Source organism: Protopterus annectens, chromosome 15.part0 (genome assembly GCF_019279795.1).
Source record: "Protopterus annectens isolate FY-2018-M chromosome 15.part0, PAN1.0, whole genome shotgun sequence".
Classification (NCBI taxonomy): domain Eukaryota; kingdom Metazoa; phylum Chordata; order Ceratodontiformes; family Protopteridae; genus Protopterus; species Protopterus annectens.
Window position 1 is genome coordinate 133,860,523 of NC_056749.1, and position 14,687 is coordinate 133,875,209.

The 14,687-nt window shown below is 37.4% G+C and overlaps 1 protein-coding gene across 1 annotated transcript in view; it reads left to right on the forward strand.

The window, feature by feature from the left end:
- NRK (Nik related kinase) overlaps positions 1-14,687 on the forward strand; it is a 2,110,367-nt gene that overhangs the window by 1,988,111 nt on the left and 107,569 nt on the right. The window contains exon 27 of the mRNA XM_044057244.1: positions 6,378-6,478. Coding sequence (XP_043913179.1) covers positions 6,378-6,478 — 101 coding nt within the window. The remainder of the gene's footprint in view (positions 1-6,377; positions 6,479-14,687) is intronic.

Below are 14,687 nucleotides of genomic sequence, written 5' to 3' on the forward strand. Positions count from 1 at the left end.
AATTCCGGCAAAAAACAATCAGATTTTCAATCATCAGGGCACTCTTTACTGTTATCTTTTCTCCTCTCTTTACAAAACCAAATGCAGCAAGTATTTTGCCTTGATTCACCCACAGGGACAGTTAGCATGGTGTGCACTGTCTCAGTAATGGCCTCCAGGGCTCCTTTACTCCACCTCCCCTTCCCCAATACCCAGATTTCTGGAGAAAGCAATGAAGTGCAGTGCATCTGTTATTGTCATAGCCCCCTTCTGGCCCAGACAGGTCCTGTTCCATCTTCTAAAACCTCATATGTGGGAGCCTCCTTGGGTCTTGGATGCCATTCATGATCTAATCTCTTACTGTTCTGGGTAGCCACACCCAGACATTTCCAACTTGAAGTTGACCACTTGGTTCCTCTAGTTCCAGTGATGGCCAGTGATATATCCCTACACATGAAAGTGTTTGGAATCCTAACAGTCTCAAAAAATATTGCACCTGCAGGATTTATTGCAGCAAATGGAAACTATTGTCTCCTGTGCACACCTTCAGATACAAATACATTCTCTACTTTGCATTTATTCTCCAGTTCCTAGTTTCCCTTGTCAGTTCATGTTCTAGTTAGTCTACCATCAAGGTGCTATTATATGCAATTTCTAGTTTTCACATTGGCTTCAAAGACTGATCACTTGCTTCCCTCAAATTCTGCAAGGCTTTCGTAAAGGAAGCTTTCTGCTTAGACCTCCAGTCAAAGATCCCTGTGACCTATATCTAGTTTTGGCAGTTCTAACCATAACCCAGTTTGAATAAGCTTCCTCAGCAGATCTAAAGCTCCTTTCATGGAAAACATTTTTTTGGTAGTCTTCACTTTAGCTAGGAGAATTTCAGAATGCCATGTCTTATCCTCATACCTTTATTTATGTATTTATTTTACATTTGTTCGCTGGGAAAGTACAACTGGACACATGTCCTTTTTCACCAGAGGCTCAGGGAGAAAAGCACCAGTTACAACAGTAAAATACAAAATAAGGAAAACAAAATGTATACAAATGTGGCACAAACATGTATAATACAAGGCAAGAAATGCTTAGTAGGAATATTCTAAAATATTACATAGATGTACCCTGTATAAATCATCAAGGCTAAGCACCAATAAAGTATATAATAATATCAATCTGATGTTATAGAAACAGCAGGTCATTAGTGGCATTTTATGCATGTTTGGAATAAGACTGAAAGAAGGAGGCTCTATATTATAGTAGTAGCAAATATCACCTAGTTTGTTATATGCTGCATGGAGGCATTAAAGCAAGATTCATATTTACAAAATGTTAAAGATAATTGAACAAGCAAGAGTTAGTGTTATAATTTCTTCCTACTGAGTATGTCAATGGAAGATTATTTAGAGTGGTAGATGTGAGGTAGAAACGGAATTCGAGAGATGCTTGTGGAGAATAAATAGTTATCAGCTGGGAGTAGTGGAAGGGCAGATCCATTTGCTAAGGATATAGTTTTTTTAAGGCTGGTTTAAATATTGTTAGGGATGATAGGGAGGCAAGATTAGTTGGTAAGACCGTCCTTATTTACTTTTCACAAAGACTGAGTTTCCCTCAGGACTAATCCATCCTTCTTTCCCAAGGATGCCTCTGACATGCACCAACTGATAAATTTACCAGTATTCTTTTCAAACTATATATTAAAAAAGGTAATGTACTTTGCTTACCTTAGATATTGACAGTTGCATTTATCGCCAGATGCATAGTTGGACAAAAAGTATCAAAAGTTTCTTTCTAAATGGCTTTCAGGCTGTATTTATTTTGTTGATGCAAAGCAAAACAAGATATTACACTGTAAGTCAAAAATCACACACCACAAGAGCTGTAGCCACCTTTACAGCTGTTATTGGCTTTTCGTCAGTAAGTGATATCTGTAATGCTGCTGCTTGATCTACCATATATACATTTGTCAAACATTATAAATTGGGCTGCTGCTTATTGTAGCGGTTTAGGAAAAGAAAACATCTTGGATATCTATAAAAATGTGAATTTCATCATCATAAATATTTTTAAAAACAGTTAAATCAGTTCCTCAAACTTACCATTAGGAGTTACAAGGCCAGTTATGAACTTAAGGTAGCAACTAATTCAAACGATAGCTATAAAACCTTCTTCCGCTTTATTAGTAACATACCTCTCAATTGTATAGATTTTCGCAGAATGTCCAGATTTTTGCCTCATATTTTTGGTGTGTTCCTCCTAAAATCTGTACTTTTCTGGCAAATGCAGTGGATATAAAAAGTTTACACACCCCTGTCAAAATGCCAGGTTTTTGTGATATAAAAAATAAGACCACGATAAATCATTTCAAAACGTTTCCCACCTTTAATGTGACCTATAACCTGTACAATTCAATTGAAAAACAAACAAATCTGTTAGGGGAAAAATATAAAAAAATAAAAAGAAAATACACTGTGCTGGTTGCATAAGTGTGCATACCCTTAAACTAATACTTTGTTGTGTGTGCACACATTTAAACTATTACTTTGAATGTACAGCATTCAGTCTTCTTGGGTAGGAGTCTAACAGCATAGCACATCTTGACTTGGCAATATTTGCCCACTCGTCCTTTCAAAAGCGCTCCAAATCAGATTGTGAGGGTATCTCTTGTGCACAGCCCTCTTCAGGCCACCCCACAGATTTTCTATTGGATTTAGGTCTGGGCTGTGGTTGGGCCATTCCCAAACTTAAATTTTCTTCTGGTGAAGCTATTATTTTGCTGATTTGGATGTATCCTTGGGGTCATTGTCATGTTGAAAGGTGAAATTCCTCTCCATCTTCAGCTTTCTAGCAGACACCTGAAGGTTTTGGGTCAGAAGTGACTGGTATTTGGAACTGTCCATAATTCCCTCTGCCTTGACTAAGGCCACAGTTCCAGCTGAAGAAAAGCAACCTCAGCATGGTACTGCCACACCACCATGCTTCACCGTGGAGATGGTGTTCTTTTGGTGATGCGAAGTGTTGTTTTTGTGCCAAACGTACCTTTTGGAATTGTGGCCAAAAAGTTCAGCCTTGGTATCATCAGACCATAACACATTTTCCCACATGCTTTTGGGAGACCTGAGGTATTGTTTTGCAAATTTTAGCTGGGCCTGGATGTTTTTCTGTGTAAGAAAAGGCTTCCATCTTGCAACTCTACCCCATAGTCCAGACATATGGAGAATATGGGAGATTGTTGTCACATGTAGTACACAACCAGAACTTGCCAGAAATTCCTGCAGCTCCTTCAGTGTTGTGTAGGGTTCTTGGCCTTTGCAACGTCACTGTTGTCGCATATTTTCTCCACTTTTTGATGACTGTCTTCATTGTGTTCCATGGTATATCCAGTGCTGTGGAAATTCTTTTGTACCCTTCCCCTGAATACCTTTCAACAATGAGATCCCTTTGATGCTTTGTAAGCTCTCTGCGAACCATGGCTTTTGCTGTAGCAGGCAACTGAGTAAATGTCATGAAAATCCTACTAGGACAGCTGAACATTATTTGGGGTTAAGCAGTCTCTTTAATTGATGGCAGGTGTGTACCCAAGAAGATTGAATGTTGTAATTAAATCAAAAGGTGCTTCAACAAAGTATTAGTTTAAGGGTGTGCACACTTATGCAACCAGCGTAGTGTATTTTTTTTTTTTTTATATTTATTTCCTCCTAACAGATGTCAATTGAATTGTACATGTTATAGGTCACATTAAAGGTGGGAAAAGTTTTGAAATTATTTATTGTGGTCTCATTTTTTTATATCACAAAAACATGGCATTTTAACAGGGGTGTGTAAACTTTTTATATCCACTGTAGCTGAGGACTGAAGTCATTAAATAATGACAAACATTTGAGTTTAAGACTCCACATCCTTCAGAAAATTCATGCTAATGCAAAACCTATTCTATCATCTTTCTAAGTCTGTAAGAGCAATATTTAAAATCTGTCCCTATTTGTCCCCCCATCATTTTAGGCTTTGCCCAGATTATTTGCTCTAAGAGGTTGAGAGGTATGATTAGTAAGCTTAGAAGTAAACAACAACAATTCTGCCCTGAACTTAACTATAATGTACAACTTTCTGTGACCACAAGGCCATTGCTAATATTCTCTAGACAAATTTTTCTTTCAGTTTCACCCTGTCCATTATCCTTCTTGTCCCACTGTTCCCCTCATTTCCACCATCTTGAAATAACTTTGGACAAAGTTCTTTTGCCACCTTCAGAATTGAAAATACCAGTTGCATTTTGGTGAGGAGCTCTAAGTCCCATCTAGCAAACCCCCTCAATCACCTATTCAAATTGAGTCTTTCTGTCCCATCCCTTGTGTGTGTGGAGAATAACTGTTGTGGGTGCTTACTTAAAGGTAGCTCCTGTACTGACCCTTGGAGTCTGAATTGCCACTGGCTCATCCAGTGCATGTTGCAGATCCCCGATATAGCTCCTCAATCGTAGAGCAAAAAATGTACCACTTGGCTTCCAACAACCAGATCCACATCGCTCAGTAGTTCAACTGAAGATCACAAAAAAAAAGAATGTCTGCTATTTTTATACTATAGTGATATTGGCTGCTTATAGTGTAATATACACAAAGTGCTGAAGTGCCTTTCATGTGAAAAAGGAAAAATGAATGCAGGTACTGCACTTCTCAGTCACACCATGTAACACTTTGTGCCTTGGTGGTCTTCCCCATTTGCCCCACCTTTGCTATGCTCCTTATAGGAATTATTAGGCATATTAGTTATCAGTATTGTTTGCAAGCCTGTGCAGCTTCTTATAATGTGGCTTATAAGCAATGATATAGGAGACCTTATCTCCCTGAAGCCATACCAGTTTACATTTATAAAAACAGATCATGTTCGGTGTGGCTGAGCTTCTTGAAAAGGTTACTGACACTGTTGATAAGGGTCATACAGTTAATGCTAATTGGGAGCAGTTACAAAATCCCTTTCCGATACTCAAATTCTCCAGCAAGAGCTAGGCCAAACAAATTTGTGGCATGTTAATCATGTGATTTATCCTCAATACCAAGAAATGCTGCATAGTTTCTTTTGGTAAAATTAGCAGTTCTTATATTTACCATATAGATAATGGTTCGCTTAGATCTGATACATTCATTAGCATTTGGGCAGATTCCCCTTTGACCACCATGTCTCTGAGGTGGTTAGAAAATCCTACTACTGTGTACAGTTTACTTTTCTTGGTATCTCCGCATGGACCAAAGAAGTTAGTCTCACTTTATGGATTCCTTATTAAGCACATCATTGAATACAGTGTCCCCTTTTGTGCATGCACTTAGCTAAATATCTAAATTAACTTGAGAAGTCTCAAAATTTCCTCACCAAAAAGTTCTGTGTTCTCAGAAGGTCTATGTCATATCATTAAATGGCCACATTGTTGAATGTAATCTCATCGACAATGCAGGCTATTGAACCATTCCGACTGAGATTGTGTTACGGTAGGGACTAGGAAATGTGCCCTTTTCCCCACTGTAGTGCGATCTCAGAGTTGTATATATAATTAGCAGGGACGGGGGCTTACGGACTGCATTGTTAATGAGATGATCAACAATATGGCCATTCAGTGATATGACATAGACCCATTGTCAGTAACCTTAGCTACCATGATAGAGTAAAAGCCCCATCTCTCTACGCCATATAAATTGGACTTCTGTGGGTTGATCTGTTCTTAATCTTCCATGCACTGAAGGAACCAGCACTCTTCAAACTCATTTGCCTAAGTGCTACCAGTGGTAAAACAAACACCTGCTATAGCGACCTAAAACCTGTGCTGCTACATAAACATCACCAAATGGTGTGACTAGTATCCAACCCAATGCATTCCCCATTTGTGGAATAGGCTTCCTTTGCATATCAAGCAGACAGCTGCTCTAGCAACCTTTAAAAACAGTCTGGATGAGTGATTGCAGATTTTTACTTAGAATGTATGAGAAAAATCTACTTAATGGGGGAGTAACTGTTTGTTTGTCTCCCAGAAGTTCTGGGTGATGTAGCTGAACTTTTCAGTGGATTCCTTTGGCCATAAGCGTAGAAAAAAGCATGAAAGAAGTGTTACTGAGTAATTTGTAAGATTATCAGGTAAATGAAACTGGTACAGGATGTGGTTATTTGATTTGTCACTGAAATTTAATATCTGTTGGAGTATAGTAAGTTAACTTAGGGATATTTGAAATTTAGCACATGCCATATACTGCTAAGGTATTGCTGTTTTGTATGGGTCCTTCTCATTACTGTAATTTACACAGTAAATTAACAAAAACAATAAACATTGAGTTTAATATCCTAAATATTTTGAATGTGCAAATAAAGTATAAAATAACACTTCCGATGCTAACACTGTTTTTTTTTTTTTTTAGTTAAATATGAGAGGATAAAATTTCTCGTCATTGCACTAAAGAACTCCGTTGAAGTGTATGCCTGGGCCCCAAAACCTTACCACAAGTTCATGGCATTCAAGGTGAGTCTGTCATAAGCAGAACATTACTGTAACATGAAATTATACGCAAATGAGTTTTTAATGTGAGATTCCATATTGTTAGGTGTACACTGCGAGCATATAATGACATGTCCTACGAGGCAGTAAGTACTGCATTTTCACCTCATTAATTTTAACTGGGGAGAAACAGCAGGATACCTTGTTCCTTGAACAAAGGTGGTTCATGTACTTTACCATTTCAAAGCTGCTAAGTATATGTTTAATTTAGTATTCAGCTTTGTTTTACCAGACATCTTTGTTTTTATTGGGTCACTAATTCAAGACAATCTGTTGACCTTGATCAATACTTGTTTCTACCCATATGCATATCCCAATTACCCATTCTGAAGACTATTTTTTAATGTATTCTATCAAATGACAACTCTATGTGAAACCATGTATCACTTTACTAGCTACTTTTGCAAAATCATTAATTTTAATTTTATCTTCTTGTATTCAAAGGTAGTTCTGTGATGTAATGCCAAATGCAAATTTGCAAAACACACACAGTAGACAACATTCCAAAAGTTCTTTAAAGAAAGATTTGGACCCAATCTCCAACCCCTGCATGAAGGTTTCACCATATTCTGCTTACTGTAGTCAACTCCAAGGCTAATGCACTTTGGAATATTGAGAAAAACCCAAAGGACAGTGACACCTACCTTTTGACTGAAATGTTAGCCGATGTACCGGTTTTAGAATCTGGCTGTATTGCATTTAGCTGCACATGTCTAGTCTCTTACAAACCGATTGCAAACCAGCTTTTCTAAACTAATCATTTTCACTAACTAGATTAAATAATTTACAAGGATTGTATGTCTGTGCTGTGTGCTGTGCCTTAGTGTATGTCATGCAGGCGATAATATATATACTTCTGCACTGCATTGTGGATGGTACTACAGCGTTTCACCTCAGAGTGAAAGTGATGTCTGTGGTTGTAGTAGATGTAAGATGACTGCTGTGTGACCAGATAGTAGTATATTCCATGCCATCATCATATGGCAGCCAGGCTAGTGTTCCCAGACTGTTACTTTGGCCTTTACATTTTTACACAGTCATCAACGAAGCAACATGTAAATATATGAACAAATTCAGTTAACTCTGTAAAGAGTTCTAAGGACTTGAGGGTCTGCCATAATGCCTTAGTGTTGATTCTTGCCACCTATACCTGCCCCCTAGCTTTATTTAATTTAGAACTCTTTAACATCTTGGTGATTTACCACGTACCTCTGCCTCAAACAGTTCATTCCATACCCATACCACACAATCCATAAAGAAGTGTTCCCCAAATCTGGCTTGAGTGCTCTTCTCTAATTATAGTGCATGCCCCCTTTTTGTCCTCTGCTCTTCAACTCCATCCCCTTCTTTTTTCCCCTACTTCTTTGTTACATAAAGAGCATAATCCCCAATTTCTCATTTCTTCTTTAATTTGTACATGCCCAGCTCTTTGCCGTCATACTACATCCCTTCTTGTCCTACTGCCATTTTGGTAAGCTTGCATGGCTTTCCTTCTCCTGGCCTTGTATCCCTTCCTGCGTTTGGCTGTATACACTGTTCCAGATGTAGTATTAACAGCTCTTTGTGCACTGGATGGATGATCACAGCATCCATTATTAGGACAGAAATAAGCCTGACAAACCTGTAATTACCTGCCTTTTCATTGATCCTCCCCCTGTGCAAGGGAGTCATCACTTTTAACCTTCAGTCTTGCATCAGCAGTTAATTCTGTTAAGAGGTGGTATTCCTGTGGAAGTTTGGAAGCTAGGAGGGAAAAACTGGTAAAGATCTGGAAGGTTTTGTTTAGCAGTATTTTAAGAGTAGAAGTACCAACATCCTGGAAGACGGTGGTAGCTGTAATACCTAAAGAGGGTAAATATCCAATGGATCCAGGTTCATTCAGGCCCATTTCAATAGTAAACCATGATTATAAAATGTTCATGTCTATAATTGCTAAAAGAATGACAAAAGTAATGCCAAAATTGGATCACTGTGGTTTTGTGGTGTGGATGAAAGCATTTGACAAGATTAACAGAACATTGATGATCCAGAGGGAAGCAGAATGTGAGAAAATACTATTGTTGTTGGTGGTTCTTGATGCAGAGAAAGCATTTGACAAGAGTACAAGCTGAAACTTTATGAGCAGGGCAATGGAAGCCTTTGCATTTCCTGAAAAAATTATAAGATTAATTAGGAGGATATATGAGGGATCAGAGGTGAAAATTCAAGTGGGTGGAGTCCTTTCTGGTTAAGCAGAGGAACCAGACAGGAATGTATTCTTTCCCCTTTGTTGTTTGCATTATATTTAGAACCATTGGCAAAGAAAATAAGGCACTCAAAAATTCAAGGATATAATTGGTATGGTAGTTAAGAAAAGCTAGCTCTATTTGCAGATGGCATCATTTTATATCTGACAAAACCAGAAAGAAACATTACAGTGTTGTGAAACATTTTAGACAGTTTCTAATCTTTTTGTGATACAAAAATTAATGAAGCTAAAACAAAGGAAATAGCGGTAAATTATGTACCTACACACGAATTGGTTCAGCAATATCCTTAATTATGGGAAAATGATAAAATAAGGTATTTAGGAGTATGGATTAAAATTATTCTGGTGTGGCAGCTAAGGATATGTGGGAGGATATTTAACAAAAGATAATACAAAAACTGAGAAAATGGAAGCTTTGTTATATGGATATGGAAAGTAAGACAGAAGCAGTCAAAATGTTTTTAGTCCCTTTAGACTTCTACACAAGTCAGCATATTTTGATCAACCAGAGGAGAAGTTGTGAATAGCAATTAAAGAGCTGTAGAACTTTATCTGGGAGGGGAAGACCGCAAGAGTGAAGTGGGATAAGATTATTCTTCCAGTTGAACAGGGCAGACTGGGATTACATAATTTGAAGGGGTATTTCAGAGCTATACAGTTAAGGCTCCTGTACATAGCAGAAGCAGAAAACTATAATTCAAAGTGGAAAGGGATGATGTTGACACAGTGGGGAAGCTCAAGAAACAAGGAGAGACTGGGATCAGCACTGGCAGAGTTTTTAGTAGAATCTAGAGTAGAAGCTGCCATTAAAAAAGAAATAATTAGTTGAGTATATAAAATATTGCTTGATAACTATAAGAATTAATCAGAGGAGGTTAGAAAGGATTGGGAAGAGAGACTGGATAAGTAATTCACAAAGAAGCAATGGGAGGATATATGCAACAAAATCTAGATGATTTAGTATTTTTGCTTGGAAATGCTTACATAGATATTTTTATATCCCAAGTAGACTCCAGAGAATTTTTCTTGGGTAGATAGCAAATGTTGGAGGTCTGACAGGGAAGAAAGAGGTAATTGGGAACATTTTTTCTGGGAGTGCAGTGGGCTGGCAAATCTAGGGATTCCCTATGGGATATGCTGTCAGAGATGCTGGGTGAGCAGATTGCTGTGACAAGGGAGATTATTTTTCTGAGCTATGATACAGAATTGGAATTGCCTAGACATGGTAAGGCCTTGCTGTCTCTAATTGTGCCGGCTGACGAAAAAAGCAATTACTAGAAAATGGAAATCAAAATCTAACCCAACTATATTAGAAGTAGTGAATATAGTGACAGAGATACAACCACTATGCTTCACATATATTGCTATATATCACACAGTCTAAGCAACATTACATAAATTAAATCCTGTCCTTTCAAGAAACATCTTTATTAAACCATCACTTATGACATAAGCAATCATACATTTATATAAATGAAAATATCCACGGTGGTGGTGGTGCTGCGGTAGCGTTGTCACCTCACAGTAAGACGCTGACCGGTTCGACTCTCAGCTAGAGCATCTTCTACGTGGAGACATGCGTGAATGGGCGTACCTTCGTTGAAGGTTGTGCGTTAGGGCTGGCAACTCAGCACGTAAAAATCAACTGTCAATCCTTAGTGGACCGGAGTTCTGCTGTGGTGACCCCTAACCAGGAAAAGCCGAAAGACACAACAACATTTATATAAATGAAAACAAACCACACCAACACAATCTTAGTTGCAAGCATTTTACATCAAAAACCATACTGACACTCCCAATTGCAAACATTATACACCACTTAGAATTGGAATGTACCTCACAAGACATCTGCAGCAGCTAGAAAGGCCACAGAATTACCTCACAAAGAGGATTACTGACCTTAAACAAATGCCCTACACTGACCTCCGCAAATAACTGTAGCATGTCGCCTACTCCGTGGTGATCTCTGCCTAACATATAAAGCTATGTCAAACCCAGAGCTGTTGGACTTGCTACACCTAAAGAAATCCCAATCCCAACGAGCTACACACTGTAGGGAACTAAACCTTGCCACCACAATAAGCAGGACATGCTGGAAGGATAAATTCCTGTCCCAGAGACTTCCATACTCTGGAACAGGCTACCCATCTATGTCAAGCAAAGTTCTTCATTAGCACTCTTCAAGAAAAATCTTGATGAGTGGATGGGAAATAGGAAATATACCCCGTGGATCACTTCTGTGTCTCTGCTGGACAGTGGCACAGGAAAATAACTTTCTTGGGTGGCATAAGCCAGGGAACCTTGTTGGCTAGGCTTACGTAGGCCCTTGGGCCAATAGCCTTGTACCTACCTATGAACAACTGGAATTGAGATCTTTAGAAAAAGGTAAGAGCAAACTACATAGGAGAAATGGGAATTGTAGGAACAAGACATAAAGGAGAGGGATGAGGTTTAAAACAAGGCAGGACTAAAATGAGCTATGTAATGTTTGAAAGCAATTAGGTAGGTTATAAGTGGTGTATAATGTTTGCAACTGGGAGTGTCAGTATAGTTTGTGATGTAAAATGCTTGCAACTAAGATTGTGTTGGTGTGGTTTGTTTTCATTTATATAAATGTATGATTGCTTATGTCATAAGTGATGGTTTAGTAAAAATGTTTCTTGATTTAAAAAAGGACAGGAATTAATTTATGTAATGTTGCTTAGACTGTGTGATATATAGCAATATATGTGAAGCATAGTGGTTGTTAATTTTAACTTAATACAGTTTGATTACTTTTACATAAATGTAAATGTGCCTATGTCACAAGTGGTAGTTCAATAAAGGTATATAAGTGCAGTACAAAAAATTTTCATTGGATAATCTCGTAATTGAATAATTTACTGATTTAATCATATTCAAATGCCCATATCAAGCAATTAAAAATAAAACCAAGCTACTGGCCGTAAGATCACCTAAAATAGCAGAATGCAGTAAAAAAATATTGAATAATAAATACTATACAAGACATATCCAGGATTGTGTGACACAGTAAATAACTTGAAGGCTAAGAAATTCTAATATCTTATATATGTCTGCAATATAGGTGCGATAGATGTATATTGATTCAAACCTGGGGGGGGGGGGGGTACATAACATAAGTTGCCACACCAGTTCAGTGGTTTCCAATAAAACTGTCCACCCCCCCACACTTTTTGGTTTTGAGATACTTGTTCCAAAATAAAAACACAAACTAAAGGTGTGTTTATACAGAGTATTACTTTCAATTTTGTTTCAAATATTATACAGATGTCCATAAATTCTTGTTCTAAAACACTGTTCAGTTTTGCCCACTTAAAAAGCAGGGCATTCAGAACATTTAGCAGTGTACACCACCCCCTTAGAGGAACAATTGCCTTTACGTAAAAATACTTTGGACTTTAAAATATTGCCTAATAAGACACTTTCACCTTATAAAATATATGCACATTAGTTACAACACCCACATCGGGTAGCACCTCCTTGTTGTTCCATGGAAACCCTACCTGTGTTGTTATTTTCAAACAAATTTTTAAAATTAGGTGCTGTCTTAAATATAAAAGCAGGCTCTGCTCCTAACAGTCTGTAAAGTACAGCGTTGGCTTTAAAAATATTCCAGTTCTTAACAAGTAATTTCAGTAGAAAAATTGTTGTACTGAACAATTAATGCATGTTCGCACCTGTCATATCCATTTGTCCAGCCTATTCCCAATAAAGGTTTATACGTACCACCCCACTCATTAAATATTTGCCTGCTAATATCCTTGACCAAATTAACAGGATAACACCTGGCCGAGAACATGTCCATCTGAACCGCTAACTCTCAGAACATGTCTTGATGTGAAGTCATTCTAGCAACCCAAATGCACTGACCTTTCACAAGACTTTTCTCCTAGGTAAGTGGGTGGCAACTTAAAAATGCAAATATGAGTTGCAAAATGTAGGTTTTCTGTATATGTTGTATTTGAAACCTGTTGTAGTATGCGATATTAGTGTCAAGGTAGATGATCTTTTCCTTGTCATATGCTGAGGTGAATTTAAAAAAATTGGTAGTCTTAATCAGATGATCTACAGATGACTTAATATCAGATTCTATACCATCCCGTAGTATAAAAAAATTCAAAAATCTGAGATATAAATGAATATTTAAAAAAAAATGAGCTTTTAAACATATGTTGATTTTTCCCATGCAAGCAAAACAAGGTTGGCAAAAACTCGGGTGCATGCTACCCCCATAGCAACTACTCTAGTTTGCTTGAAAAATTCACTCTCAAAAAAATGTAACTATGGTCTACAACAAGGGAAGTCAACTCAATAATCAAATTATTTTTGTCATTAAGTAGAAATTGACACATTTAAACTTTCTTGAAACAATTCCAGACCCTCATCCTTGGGTATAAAGGTAAACAAATTCGTCACATCCATTTTCAAAAAAAAAGATTCTTCCTCCAAATATTGCTGTGTAAACACCCCAAAAAATCCTATGAATCTCTCAGAAAATGTGATACGAAGTCATAAACTGGTTTTAAACCATCTGTCAGTCAACACTGCCAGTGGGTAAGTCTTTGAACCTTGGGCTGAAACTATTGGTCTAAAAGGGGGATTAATAATGTCTTTATGGATCTTTGATATACCAGAAATGGTGGGAATAGTAGGTCTGGGATTTTTCAAAAATTTGTACGTGTCCACTTCGCCCTGGTTTGAATGAATGTACATCAGTTGCACCTATATTGTACATGAAGTTATAGATATCTCATGTACAAGTTGTCATGTGACACAAGCCTGGATATGGCTTATATAGTATTTATTATTCAATAGTTTTTTTACTGCACACTTTTATTTTAGGTGATCATATAGCCAGTAGCTTGATTTTATTTTTTTAATTGTTTGGTATGGGCATTTAAATATGATTAAATTAGGAATTATTTAATTAAATTCTTCAGCTACGAGATTATTCAATGAAACTTTTTGTACTGTATTTATATGCCTTGGTTGCTTGTTCTTATTATTCTGATGAAGTCCCTTCAGAGGACCAAAAGTGCTCAATAAAATAGCTATTTTATTTGAATCCAGCTGTGTGAACTTCCCATATGTACTGTCCCAGCTATCCATGTGTCCCCATCTATACTACACCACCATTCTGTGCTGCCACCTGTTATTACCCTTCTGATGAAGAACTCATTCAGTACTTATCATTCAGCTGATCAGTTTTAAACACCTCCCTCTGCTTCTTTTGTAAAGTACTAGTTTGCCAGTTTCTTCTACACTATGCAGTATATTTGAAAAAAATGTTCACTTCTTTCAGTCTTCTGCCCTGGTCATCTGTTTGCAACCATTTTGGCCTACCAAATTGCATTGCCCTTCTGTGGTATTTTTAATTTTCTCTCTCACTTTTCATTATTTCTGTGTCTTCCTCTTTTCAGAATATTGTCTTGTATCTATTGCTTTAGCCTGGATGGGTGTCCTCTTTCCACACATTCTTTTTCTTTTGATACATGATTTTCCTTCTCTTCCTCCTACCTTACTGAATGAGTTCAGCATTCTGTTGATTTCAAGATCTGCCACCCTTAGAAGTAGTGAATATAGCAACTAAGATAAAACAACTAGAAGTGGGATCTTTAGAAAAGGGAAAGAGTCACTTTACATAGAAAATAGTGCAAATTGTGGGAGCAATACATTTATTTTTATTTTATTTTATTTTTACATCTGTGAACCGGGGGTGTCTGGCTGGGGCAAAGGCCCTTTTTCAGCAGAGACCCGAGGAGAAAGGCTCCACACAGAAAGACAATTACAGATACATTTAGGTGTTTTTAACAGCATCACAATACATACAGATTTACAATAGACAGTTTTTACAGTGGTATGAAGACAACACCATACAAGGGAATCAAAGAAAATTCATTACTA